The 14,486-nt window shown below is 43.5% G+C and overlaps 1 protein-coding gene across 4 annotated transcripts in view; it reads right to left on the reverse strand.

The window, feature by feature from the left end:
- Positions 1–3,873: 3,873 nt before the first annotated feature.
- glcci1a (glucocorticoid induced 1a) overlaps positions 3,874–14,486 on the reverse strand; it is a 30,595-nt gene continuing 19,982 nt past the window's right edge. Inside the window, exons 4-8 of one of the 4 annotated variants that reach the window (XM_070845944.1) lie at positions 11,540–11,692; positions 9,514–9,663; positions 9,186–9,396; positions 8,015–8,135; positions 3,874–7,920 (exon numbers count right to left, since the gene is read on the reverse strand). In XM_070845944.1, the coding sequence (XP_070702045.1) occupies positions 7,605–7,920; positions 8,015–8,135; positions 9,186–9,396; positions 9,514–9,663; positions 11,540–11,692 (951 nt within the window). In that variant the 3' untranslated portion in view covers positions 3,874–7,604. Of the gene's footprint in view, positions 7,921–8,014; positions 8,136–9,185; positions 9,397–9,513; positions 9,667–11,518; positions 11,693–14,486 lie in introns of all 4 variants that reach the window. The other 3 variants (XM_070845942.1, XM_070845941.1, XM_070845940.1) reach the window with 3 other exon arrangements.

The following is a 14,486-nucleotide window of genomic DNA, read 5'->3' on the forward strand; positions in this document are numbered from 1 at the left end:
CCAGTGAGGATGTGCTGGGAGGTTGAGATTAGCACAGGGAATCGAGTTTGTGACAAAGCTGATTAGCAGTTGAAACGGGGCCAACAATGGTTTTCTTGTTAGAGAATCTGCATTTTAGAGTAAAACGTCTCCTGTCGAGTAAATATTTCTGTTTCCTGTTCTGATTTTGGACCTAAAGGTGGATGATATTGTATTGTATTTACTGTAATGCCACATAGCTGTGACTTGTCTACTTGTCTAGTCTGGGGAGCTCAGACTAGACAAGTAGAGGTTCAGACTTACCTTAGGTTCAGGTTACCTTAATGGGGAACACACATACTCATTTCATCCATTTGGATGGACTGGATTGGGGACATTTTAGTTTCATCAGAGTGAATTCTGCTCCAGCTGTAGTTGGACTATGGGTGTATACTGCCATCTGCAGGATGGTTACACTCCTACATGTCTACAGCACACACTCACTGCAGGGTGTAGGATGACATTTAGCGGCCTAAACTAAAAGGCTTGTGTAAAAACCAAACTGTGTAAAAACAGAAGCAGTGAAATAGACTAATGGTAAGACTGTACCACCAAGGTATCACTGAAATGTTAAAATTTCTACTTTTCCTTTTAAGGCTTACAAACTGAGTGTGAGTGGTCTATTTGTGATCATCCTTGCTCATGTGAATAGTAATGATTCATTTAGACATCACAGTTTATGCATTTAGCTCTGAAACACAAACAAAACAACAATTGACAAGCAACCAACAAATGGTGGGTCAAAGGTCAAAGGTCAATCAATCAATCAATCAATCTTTATTTATATAGCGCCAATTCACAACAGCATTATCTCCAGACTCTTCTCCATAAAGAGCAGGTCTAGACCAAACTCTTTAATTAGAGAGAGACCCAACGATTCAGGAATTCAACATTAAGGATTCAAGAATCCCCACATGAGCAGCATCAGATATTATATTGAGCAACAGTGGAGGAAGAACTCCCCTTTAACAGGAAGAAACCTGGAACAGACCCAGGCTCAGTGTCAGGTCAGCAATGTGGTGACCTCACAGTAATCTTGAACACACATGTACCCCACAAATGCCTCCAGGAAGTAGACAGCCCTTGTGTGCCAGACTGACAAGCTGAAACCCACCAAGTCTGGACAGAGCACACACAGACTGTGTGCATCACCTGGCACAGATGTCTTTTTGTCTTCAGAGGTCAGGTAGGAGCTAATGGACTTTACTAATTAAACTTATTTCAGGTAAAAAGCTGCTCATTTCAGAGCTCGAGTGGCTCGAGTGACATCAGCAGTCATCAATGAGACTTGGTCCCATCAGTCGTCACACTCAGATATTCAGAACTGGCTCAGCAGGCCTAAAGTGCCTTCCTGCCTTAAGATGCACAAATGCAGCTGTCAGACAGTCTCTCCATGAAGGAGCATCATGAGGCCTCAGTGGTCAACAGGTGCTCAGTGCCTGTGTTCATTCACTGAAGCTATCACTGCTCAAAGCATCCCAGGCTGGGACAGACTAACCTGTAAAGTGTCCCCGATGACTGCGGGTGGACAGCTGAGCTTCAGATTTGGGCTAAATCTAGATTAGTGGTCAACACGAAGCCAGAGACACCAATTTGACAGCCTCTCGTATAACATTATTAAGATTACTCAGACTAACCAGATGTAGGAATAGTTACCTTCTCCACCAGATGCCCTCAGACTTTTCAGATCAGTTGCCCCATGCCCATCACCTGACCGCCCCACTGTTAGGGGGTGTTTTCTGGGCCGAGATGAGGAGTTGAACACACAGACACAGACCAAAGGTTGAGCTGAATGTATTCTTCAGTTTAAGACTGCATGAGACAATGTGCTTGTTGTAAAGAAGTTGTCACACATAAATACCCAACATCAGATTGAAGCACAGGGCTGAAACAGACGGGAACATAAATAATGCATACACACTTACCAGAGACGCTAGCGGTGTATGTCTGCTTGTACAAAGCATCTATCTAACCCATCTACTCACCTGTTCCCACTTCCCTCATCAGCCTACATATACCGCTGCAGATCCTCTGTTCCTTTGTCACTTTGTCCAAGTTAGTGTTCTTGCTTTGTGGTTTTGCGTTGGAGTTTTTGTCACTTTAAACTGGACCTGTACTTACCTTTATTTGACTCAAATACCACTGAAATCATCCAGCTGCTTCCTTTATCCACATTTGGGTCTAATCCCCATCACTCTGCACATCCAGCTGTGACACAGTATGTCCACAAGTTAAATACATTAACATGGAGTTCTTCCCCCATAGCTTTGAGCTTGTTATGCTATATAATATATAGAATCTTTTCTAGTTCTTTACTGAATTGTTGTCTTTGCTGTTTACACTGAGGGAAACATCCATCCATCCATTGTCTATACCTCTTTTTCTTAAGGGTCATGGGGGGGGGGGCTGACACAGGGCTGACACATAGAGACAGACAACCATTTATGCTCACACCTACGGGTAATTTAGAGTCACCAATTAACCTGACCTAGTCATTGGGACCAACCAGCTAGTCACTGGATGATGGGAGGAAGCTGGAGTACCCGGACAAAACCCAGACAAGCACAGGGAGAACATTCAAACTGCACACAGAAAGGTTCAAACCATAAACCTTGCCGACCACCAGTAGAATCTGGCGTGAAATTCTATCATGGACCAGGCTGACTTTTTTTTTACCAGGGTAACATCTAGCATGTTGCATCCTACCAGCACAGGCAAGGCGTCGCTGCCCATGATGGAACTTAGCAGGTGCAGACTGTGACCAGCAGAGGACACACTCAGCTCCCTGTCAGCTGTGTTTATTAAATTACCATTTAAAATGAACCAGGGTGGAAAACCTGCCCACAGTAGCCTGCAGCATTCACCACTCAGCCATTCCAGAGAGCTCTTCTGATAGCTTTATTTAAATGAGACACAATCTCTGCCTTGAAATATACAAAATAATCAACCACATACTGTGTGTGAATGTGGTGTTTGAGCATGAAGGCGTTGCTCAGGCAGTGTTACAGCTGTAGGTCCAAGAGGGGTTTTCTGCTTCTACAGGTGGTACAGCAGGTATGGAAGTGATTTCCCCCACACTGTGATTTGAGACTAGACACTGTGATTCTGTGATTCTGAAAATGTAGTGGGCACACAGTATAAAGCTAGAATGTTCATTTTCTGAAAATAAAAATCTTCCCCTTTTTTTCTTTGGACATTTGTATTTTTTTTATGAGTGAAATATGAACATAAATATCAACCAAGTATTGAGTCAGAAAACTAGTCTAGTCTAGCCTAGTTTGGCATGAAGAGCAGCACCTTTGACCCTCAAAAGATCTGACTTCAGAGGAAGTTCCTTGAAGCAAACCTTTGGCTTCCTGGCAGCAGATATTAGGTGGAAGGTGTGGTGCATCAGTTGCTGTTAGATGGAACATTTAGTGAACTGCTCCGTACTTCACTGGATTTCTGCAGGCCTTCATGTATTTCTTTGATCCAAACACTGTCTGCTTCTAAACGACTTTGAAAGAGGACATTGTGAGCACACGTATTCTCCAGGCTTCCCCCCCGCTGGTCTGTTAAAACTACCCTTCATGACGTGTGCCTGCACCTCAGCACCTCACAGGTGTGTGAAATTAGATCAGTCATTGGCTTGAGTTCATTGCGTGTCAATTCACCTAATGTTAATGTATTCAGCCAAGCTCGGATGGCTTCCTTTATAAAATTGTCCTGTTGTACTCTGTGAGTAAACTGGCCCTTTAAGAGACTGTGCGGTACAGCAGCTGGTAACACAGAAAGTATAGAGACGGTGGAGATATTTGGTGGAATCTGTAGTGATGCTCAGACTCTTCCCTTCACTGATGCACACACACTAAAAAGTGGACAAAACAACCAAGTTTTTTTTTATTGCCATTGTGCATGAACGTTGACACTGCAGGTTACACAAGGAGTATCATGTAGTGAGTTGATGAACACTCTGACCTGCCAGTGATGTGCTCTGGTCACTCTCAGTGCTGGTTTTGTATCAATTGATGGCTTTAGCAACAAACTACTTGATGATCAAGCCCCCATGCTCAAAACCAAAGTAATGCAAGAGGAGACGTTTGTGTCAAAGAACGGACAACACCTTTTTTTCCTATTATTGCACACAACTAATTTACCAATGCCGAGTATATGTGGGACATTGGGAAAGCCATAGCTCTTGGTAAGGTGCTGAAATGTCTTATGAAACCACAACATTACTGCATTGAGCCTCTTTAAAAGCCACATATATACAAAATATGTATGGAGCATCAATGCAGGAAGTCCACAAGCACACCAGATATCAAAATAAATGTGGGTTATATTTCACTCTTGCAAATGAAGGTTGTGGATCATTTACACTTGGGCAGGGTGACGCTCATTTAACAGCCTAGAGGATGGGGTTTTTGCACAGAATACATGAGATGATCCGAAGGTTTAGTTGCTCTGTGGTAGCATCAGGGGTGCCTACAACACTCAGTAATAACAGACGGACAGTGAGAGGCAGGCAGGCCAGTGTGATCCTTTTATCTGTGCGTCACACAGATGAAGGCGCTACTGTATCCGCAACCAAAAACCCTTAGTACTGTAGATAGTCTCTTACAGTGATCAAATGACAAGGCTGAGAGATATTTTAGGAGTGAATTATCATGAGTCGTTTTATGTTTTGGATGCTAAAATCTCATGGAATGCCTTTAATGGAATTGCAATTCTCTGGATTATCAGAACAGTCCAAGTCTGGATATGCAGGTTGGAGTTAAAAGTTGTACAAACATTGACCTTGTATGGCTAGACTTCATTTTTAAGCTTGTGCAAAACGTGTGGTTACATCCACTGTTGGCTATGGCTGGGTGTCGAACCTCAACACTTTCCTGGCACTGACTGATAAGTGCTATTGTGTCTGTAGCACAACTCATTGTCAAGGATTTCCTTTATCTAAAGCTACATTTTTTTTTTTTTTTGGGGGTGGGGGGTGTTTAGGGTTAGGGTTAGGAAAACGTTGAGCACATAAAGTTGTTACAGCTAACATGTTGGCAAACAATTGCTTATTTACACACCCAGGAGCCAGAGGAAAGTCCTATGTTCACTCTCCCTTTAGCTCTGGTTTGGTCTCCACCACCTAATGACAAACAGATCTCGCTTTTCAGCTGCTAAATGTTCTACGTTCTTCACCAGCTAATCAGTAACTTGGTCTGGGCAGGTAGGACACAGAGGGAGTTTATGGGCCATAAACTAAAACAAGCTGTTTGATCCATTTTTCATATAAAAATACTATTGATCCGAATATTGCAGATTAAAGGTAGAGTTATGCTGTATTTATTTAGGCAAAATCCTTGCAAAAGCAACTTTTGGACAACTTTAAACATTTGAGCTTTTGTGTGTTTGCATTCAAAGGTGCTTCGATGTTCCCCTTTTAGTCCGAACAAAACCGTTCCTCATGTATACTTTCTAACCACAACCCTGTCTTAATTAGAGCCCCACCGATACATAATAGGGCCACATCTTTTATTCAAGATTCAAACTTGCGCTCAGTGGGGGAAAAAAAAACTAAATCTGTGATGATCTGGATGTTGATGAAATGCAATCTGCAGCCTGTACGTGGAGGAGACGTGCAGGTCGTGCTGACCAGATAATCACTGAACTGTCTGAAGGAATATGAGGAACTAGTTTAGAATTAACACTGTAGATGCGGGAAAAACATGAAAGAAAGTAGGACTCAAGGCAACGCACGTGAACACATCAACTCTACAGATGCAGATCTATTCTGAGGTTAGACTGAGCGGGCCGTGGTTGAATTGAAGACGTTAGACCCACTGACGAACGCTAATGCTCAGCTTGTGCTACTCTTTTGTATGACTAGGTCACTTTTAAAGGAGGAAATAACACTTCTCCTCTGACAATTAGAACATTTGAATTCATAAGCACTAAAATCCACTCAATCCAATACACCTTCAGTAAACTTTAGATAGATAGTGCTCTGGAGCTGCTGATTTTCTGACTACTTACTTTTGCTACTGATATTATAGCGCTATCGTAACCATTACTTGTGCTCACAGAGACTGGAGGAAACAGCTTCGGGGTATTTTATCAAGTCTGATGCTTTGGGCCTCAGCAACTGAGCTGCTTTCCTCTCTTAGTTAGTTCTCACATATTCACATGGTATTTTGAAGTACCGGCTCTACTATATATCTGCCTAATTTTAGTGAATTACATCTTATCGCAGATATTCTACTGGAAGAAACTTTGGCTGACTGACTGACTGCTGAATGTCTCGCTCTGTCCACGTCTCGGTCAGAATTCGGATTCTTATGAAAAGTGTTCGTTATCCTTTCTTAAATACTGATATTGGCCTCAGGCTCTAGTCTTGATTAAGTCAGGTTAAGTTGCACAATACAACTGCTTCTTTGGCTACGAAAACTGAGGTTTCACTCATCAAATAAGAATTTCTAGCTCGGAAAAATGTTTGTACAACTACACCTCCAATCTGCACCTGCAAAGAACCAAATTCTTCACTTTGATTGTATCTTCATGTGACGGTACCGCAGACGCGTCCACTTCTGGTCCCCTGTCAACAGCCACTGTAAGTCATCCAAGTCTCTGTCCAGCATGCTTCATACTATACACACACAGCCATTATTTCCACCAGTCACAGTGTGTGTGGTCCGTACAGAATCCGACCACCAGTCAGAGGGGGCAGCCATCAGAGGATGCCCACTGCTTCAACCCTTTACCCTCTGCAGCTATCCATCGCGAGTCTAGTCTCAGACTGGACTCTGGAACAGAAAAGGAATGACTTGTCTGGGAATGAGAAAAATCAGGAATAAATGACAGTGAATCTGTTCTGCTTTGTCAAGCTGCAGATATTTGTATGGACATACATTCCAAATTACCTGAGTATAGACTCTGATTGTGAAATACCTGAAGCGAGGCCAGATGCAGACACTGTGCAATCAATTTGAGGCCTTTTTATCTTTTTTTTTTTTCTCTATGCCAAATTATTCTCTCATTGCATTTTTAGAGAGGGTTTAACAATGTGACCTGGATAGTGTAAACATAATCCTGAATAGTACAGCTGTTTTCCTGTTCGGCACATATTACACAGCAATACACAGTTTGGGATTTTTTTTTCTTTAAAACAAGCATTTTCTTTCTTTTCATAGAGATATATGTGTATATATATGTTTAGAGAGCTTATTCATACTGTGAATGTTGAAACAGAACACAACACATAATTTAATCAGAAATATACTACCAGTTTAAAATGCATGCCCCTCCCCCCATCCATAGTGCTCCATTCTTTTGTCCGATGCCTGCATACGATAACCTTTAACCATCAGGTCCTTCCCTGCCAACAGCAGCGCAGACATTATGCAGGACAGAACAATAAGGTGGCGAGTCTTTGTGGTGGCGGTGGTGGTTATTCAGGACATTGTTGCTACGTCATGCAGAGATAGGGGGTGGAGGGGTTCAGCACAGAGAGACGGAGGCTCCCCTGGCAGAGCAGAGGGAGGACTTGGTGGGACAGTCAGTGGTGATGGTTGGTGGTCGCTAGCGTGGATCCCGGAGCCAGAGGCCAGCTCTGCTCAGGTCTAGCTGATGGCCGGGCTGTCTGTCTGGGGGTCTGCAGTTTCTGAGGGCGAGCCGGGCTCCTCTGGGGGGTCGTCTGTGCTGGTGCTCGTGGAGACCTGAGTGGGGGTGCCGTAGAGCGACGTGGCCCCCTGGGGCTCTGAGACGGAGCCCGCCTCCGCGTTGTTCTCGTCCTCCTCAGGCTCTAAGGCCGGGGTGAGGTGCAGGGAGCCGGGGAGTTTGACAGGGCAGAACGCCGAGCCCGTCGGGATGAAGTTGACCTTGTTTTTGTCGGGGCAGGAGAAGAGGGGGACTGATGCTGATGTGGACTGTCTGGAGCTACACAGGGATATATGCAATGCCAGTGAGGATCACACAATTCCAAAGGCAACAGAAAGTTCAAAACTCCAAACAAATATCAAGCTGTTCGTACCTCATCTCCTCAAAAGCTTTAATCTTCTCACAGCCCTCTGGTGGCTCTCGCTTAAACATGTAACTGTTGTTGGGTTTGGGCGAGGATGCAAACTTGGGCAGTGGTGAGCTGCTTCCACTGTCTGTGAACACAGAGACACAGGCTAAGACACAGGCTTCAGCAAATCAACCAGATCTCCGCCCCTCAACTGTCTCATGGACGAGATGCACTAACCAAATGTAACAATCCACACACCATTCTAATGTGGCCCCACATCACAAGTCCCTTTTTCCCCTCTGTGGGTACTTGGTGAAGAATCTCCACAGGCAGCTGCTGAAATGGCACAAGTCTACTGTTTGCTTACTGTGAACTTCATCTCTACAGTGACTGATCAAGACCCCCAGTTACACTAAGAGCTTTCTGGCTTCACCGTGGACATATAAAACTATGTGGCTGTGAGATGGTGGAAGCAAAATAAATCAATCAATAAAGATACAGAGCCAACTTACACTATTTTCTTCTGTCATTTTAGTAATGTTAGGCGGAGCACAGCCTGTCTGGACAGGGAGGACAGTGACACTACGTTGCTGTGGATTGAACAGATGGACTATAGATAGCAGTTAGGCTGATCTGAATTCAAGGTAAGTACTTTTTGAGACACTTTCAAAAGAAAAGTGTTTCTGTCTCTCTACTCCACGCCTCTTCTTTGTAGTTTGACTCTTTTTGTGTCATTTCAGTTCAGCGCAGTAAAAACTTTGTTATGTTCCGTCCCTTTCCCCAGAGACCATGGTGTGAGAACGTTGTTTTATTTAAATGATAATCCAGATCGTTTTTTTTACAGCCCACTGTCCCAAGTCTCAAAGGCTCGTGCCACAGTGCTTCTCATAACAAGATGTCCATATCATACGCAGCCAAAAGCAGCATGATAGTTCAAGAGTGGTTCAAGTCCTGACTGCACACATTCTTCTTCAAAGCTAAAATTTGGCTCACAATGCATTACCTACTTATATAATACAGGCTATAAAAGGAAAAGTAACAAAATCACTATTATAAAATGGAAAAAATAGACACGCATGTGCCATTTCAGTCTGCTTGAATATAGTTTAATGCATTCCTTTCAAAGGATGAGACCGGTCGAACAACCATTTCCTTGCCCTTCATGCCAAAGCTTGAAAAGTCTTGTGTTCTTTACCTTTATCCCTGTCATACAGTAGATCCTCTGTGGAGTAAGGACTGCCATCATGTGATCCTGGTGGGCAGGCAGGCGAGGGGCAGGGGGACAGGCTGGAGCAGCTGCTGGACCGGCCAGGGGCTGAGGGAGTCTGGGTGTCCACGCTGCGGGTGCTGCTGCTGCGCTGCTGGGGAGGAAAGGGTGCTCGCCGGCCATCAGGAACCTCCAGGGACTAGTGGCCCCGACAGGAGACCCAGCAGGGAGGAAGAAGAGAATAAGACAAGGTGACGTAAGGAACACACAGGTTAAACTCCATCACTATGCGAAGTGAAAAGAAACAGGAGCCCACCTTGAGCTCCTCCTTCTCTCCATTGTCTTTGATGAAGACCTTCTCCAGCTCGTGGTTGATGCCTTCCATGCTGCTGGGCACCCTGGAGATGGAGGGCTTTGGCACTGTGATGTTGGACAGCGGCATCTGGGCCGACTTCGACATGGAAAACTGCTGCAGAACACAGATTATATTTTATTATAATTTCAGAAAACGTGTCGTCCTGCCCACCAGGACACAGCGTCTCACACATGCACCATTTCCAAATATGATTGGATTGGAATCGAGGCCTGCTTTGGCTAATACAGCAATAGGATGACGTCTCAGCTAGACTGAAATGACCGATTAAAAGAGAAATCTACTTTTTAAGTTAGTGTAGCTAGAGTACATGGCTGTAGTAACACCACATTGCTGAAACCACCAGTTTCAGCAATGAGGAAGTGTTCTGACTTTGTCTCTATGTCTAGTTAGACACTCTTTTAGACACTGTCCACTTTTCCATGACATGGACTCAGTATTGTGTAACAAGCTGATATATATAATCAATAAAACACAGTACATATTATATAACTAGTTGGGTGGGAAGATGCTGATAAATCAGATCACAGACCATCAAAGCAAAACTCAGCAGCAGTTTTAGTGACTGGTTGTGAAGAACATAAACTTTGCAACTTATTTAACTGCATCATCATACTGAGAAGTTAATACTTTTCACCACAGAAACGTCGAGCAGCTGCTGCAACACACAGTAAGGTAGCTGAGCAAGTTGTAAACCCGATGCAGCTTTGCTCCGAACATCATCTTTTCTATCTGTGGTGGATGTGGTGGATGTGGCGTCCAGCCACGTGACCACTGTAAAATGTGGAACTTGATGGAGAGCAGGCTGTGTGAACCGATCAGGACCAACACTTGTGACTCAAACAGTTCTTAAAACCAAGCGAAAATAAGCAAATTAATCAAAATAAAGTTTGTCTCTCTCTTCCCAAAATATGACCCGACACAGAAATGACACTGGAGGGGGAGCAGCACTTCCTCCGCTTTATATCATACTTCACTTTATGTCATGTTCTAGTTCTAAAAGTCAAACCCATGTTTAGGAAGTTAAGTATATTAAGAATTGTATGCAGGTCATAAATATGCTTTGCCCCAGCCAACGAATAAATAAATGGCCTTCAAAGCAGGAGCATCAGTCTCTGTAGTGGATAGTGTAGTGGACCTGTCAATCAGCACAAGACTCCTAGCAGAAGGATGATAGACTTTCACATTTTATACCACATGACTGACAAAATGCTTTCACAAGAACTCAATCTTCAACTCTTTGGGTATCCAACATGTTCCTGAAGCTGTCACAACACCAACTACAACTTATTACTTTATCAGCAGTGAGTAGCATCTCAATTTCCACTACGGATGCCTCATGGGACAAAAACATCCATCAATATCACACGTGACTGCATTGTTAATCACACTTTCTTTTTAGCTTTTTTACAGCATTAACAACTTTCACACTACAATCAGGGGCTATCAGGCTATGACACCGCCTGGCTAATCTGTCTAAAAACTGAAACTGAAACTAAAACAATTATAAGATGTTCAAAGTTAACTATTTAAAATTAAGCTGTTGTCAACTTGAACTAACCTGATTTGTTACTGAGGGGCCTCTTGTCTGGTGTCTGATATAATGCTGACAATAAACACGTCTCAAAGAGGCACGAGTCCGGAGTGCTGCAGCAGTAATTTGATGCTAACTTTCATGCACCTTGACCATCTAGTCTGATCCACTTTGATCACAACGTGGCAAAGAAACCTTTTCTTACAGAGTAGAACTGATGACGTGCAGCATCATAACCTGATCTCTCTGTCATTTACAGTCATTATGATGTCATTTGATTAAGGTGAAGCTGTGTGCTGTTTTAAGAATGACCTTATGTGGCCTCCTGGTCACTTCTCTTTAACTAGTTTGGGGCAAACGCAGTGTTTTCAAATCAGTGAATTTGAATAATATTCTAATATGATTTTCAGTCACCTTGAGGACACAGACCACTACCTGAATGTGGCTGGTTGTGGACGTGTGGTTAGTTGAGCTGCTGAGGGCGGTGTAGGTGATGGTGTTGTACTGGAGGGGGGACAGTTGGTCCTTGTCTTTACTGTGGCGTCCTCCTTGTTTACTGCGCTGGAGCTGCTGCCGGAGCTTCGCAATCTGCTGGAATCAAGCGGGAGAGGACAGAGAGACATAAACATTTAGCAGGGGGGGGGCGAGTGGGTGTTGTGGGCCTTTTGTAAAGATTTGTTTTGTAGAAGAAAAAAACAGAAAAGCAATAAACCCTGAAACCTGAATCAGAGAACTCTCGTTTCTTTACTGCTCCTAAATAAGTCGGACTCACTGGCCTTTCGTGCAGCAGCCATTTTTCACTTGTTATAGCAGGACAAACAGGTGGAACTAAAAACATTAATGATGGCTGTGTTCCAGCAATTAGGAGATGCTGAGCAGAAATAGGTAGTATTGGTGTCATTAGGGGTGGTTTGCCCCCCCCCCCCTTGTGGGCTCGTGTGAAAAAAAAAACCCTCTATTTTTGCAGCATTTTTCTTTGCTTACTGAAGTTAATATAAATAACACCTTTCTAGCATTTACAGGCATACGTAATTTATGTTACATATCTATACAGTTAATGTTACCTATTCTGTTTTTCACAAATATCCTGGGATCCTGGTTGTCTTGCTTCTCAATAGGAAGTAAACCTACGAAATGGAGATTCTATTGACCCAACGCAAGTCCACCAAATGTCACTGATCCCAGTGCAGCTGGAAGGAGGCAGTGCAGGCATCACCTGCACTTGCACAAGTTATTATTTGTGAAATTACTTGGTCTATGTCCATGGCAGAATCAAAACTTTTCACATACTAATATACAGTTAGTGGTGCATCTAACCCAATAAAAGAAACCACTCGTGGGAGGGAGAGTCAACCTACTCTTGGAGCTGCTTTTACTTTAACTGTATATCTGCATCAGCCTAAAGTGTGTGTGTGTTTGTGTGTGTGTGTGTGTGGCAGACAGATGAAGGAATTCCCAGTCCTCCACTGTACAGCAGTAGTCCAGGACATGTCCGTACATATTCCCTCACAGTGTCCTGGCCCTCTTTACAGCAGAAACACAACACATGCACTACTTATCAATGCAGGCTCTGTGTGAAACGGCTGTTATATGATTCCCATTTTTGGCAACTGGAGCAGTTACACAGTGCAGTCCTGCAAGTTTTTGTTTCCTTCTCAGCCTCAAGCCATGCACTTCTCAGGTTTTTTTTTTTTTTTTTTGCCATTAGTTGAGTGAGTGTGTATAACAGTGTTAGAACTCAGACAGTGCGTACCGTCTCAGCTTATTTTTTCTTTCGGAGCAATAGTACCTATTATTTCAACACGCAAATAGGTATTGAAAAGCTACACAGCAGAAAGATTGTAGTGATTTAACTGACAAAATGTGAACACTCCTTGAGCAGTTACTCGGTTAATGTAACAGAAGAAGATCTAAAGAATGGATGTATAAAGGACTCAGTCAGTGACATTTGAATGCATGTAATGGAGTATTTTCATAGGGCAGTATCGCCACTTTTACTTGAAGTAAGCACAGGATACATACTTTCTCCACCAATGTCACTAACAATGAAGACCACTAAATAGAGAGGTAGTTACACAATGCAAATACAGTGAATGGCTACTTGTCAGCCGTGCATATAAAATCAAACCTATCCGACATTTGTAATGGCAACAAATGTGTTGTCCTCTCTGTCAGTTTTAACAACAGAACACTCCCTGCCAGAGGTGAATAACCACCACTCATTGAATGTTATGAGTGGGAGGAGAGGAAGAATCTTTGCGATAGGTCTGAGAAAGAGTTTTGTCTCTCCTGGCCTTGCCGCTCTTATCTCCACTGTCTTTACCGTCCTTGCTGGGGAACACCTGAGTCATAAATCCAATAGGCTCACTCATTCCTAAGAACAACTGTCCTTAGAGATCACAACACCCACTAGGTTTATGTTCAGCTGGCTGGAAAGCCACTGCAGTGTAGAGAGGAACTCTTTCCTCTATTTGACACAGAAGGTATTGGAGAAATGTTTGATTTGCTGCCATTGATGCTTAAAACCTACGCTGCAGGAGCAGGAAGAGGGTTCTTTTTCTGCGTTAGAAGAGCAGCCAGAGTTCATATGAATGAGCCATCAGGGTCTGTTGACATGGGTGCCAAACACATCATGGGCTTCAAGTTTGGTGTTTTTGAGGCGGAAGAACAATGAGACTGATGAACCTTTCCCATGTTCAACCATAGTGGGACGCATGTGGTAGGTTAAAAATCCATGTGCAGCCCCTGCTTGACAAATAGGCTTTGACAGCTATATTGTCCACGTCTGAATTGCGGCAGGAGATCACCAACTTGAGGAAAGTTATGCCGACATCACCAGCACATTATCCATTTCACGAGTAGTGGTGACCAACTCTGCCATGTTTACACTCCTTTCCAGGATGGATATAAGGGCCTCCCCTTGCCGCTTGTTGAACAACATGGATCTTCGTTCTTCTTCCTTCCTACAGGTAGAAACTCACAGGTGATACAGAGACTATTATAGACCATGTAGCACTGGTCTGATCAGACTCAACCCTACATCACTGCCTTAGCAGAATGGAGTAGTGTGTATGTTAACACATACATGGCCAAATGCATTGATGACATACTGAGGATTACTGTATTGATTCCTAAACATGAAGCCCTGGGTTAACAGTGAGGCGGAAGCTAAACTTAAAGCATGGATTGGCTCAACAACTCTGGCAATCTGGAGGAATACAGTTTGTGCTATTTGCAGTGCAAAGAAAGATGATAGGGACAATGAAGAGGCTAACTATCAGTGATCCAATGCCAAAAACGTCAGCTGAACTAAGATCTACTACAGACTACAAAAGGAAAACCAGAAGTTCTGAGATCATTTCTGCTTCTCTCACAGATGAAC

The sequence above is a fragment of the Pempheris klunzingeri genome, chromosome 16 (assembly GCF_042242105.1).
Source record: "Pempheris klunzingeri isolate RE-2024b chromosome 16, fPemKlu1.hap1, whole genome shotgun sequence".
NCBI lineage: Eukaryota > Metazoa > Chordata > Actinopteri > Acropomatiformes > Pempheridae > Pempheris > Pempheris klunzingeri.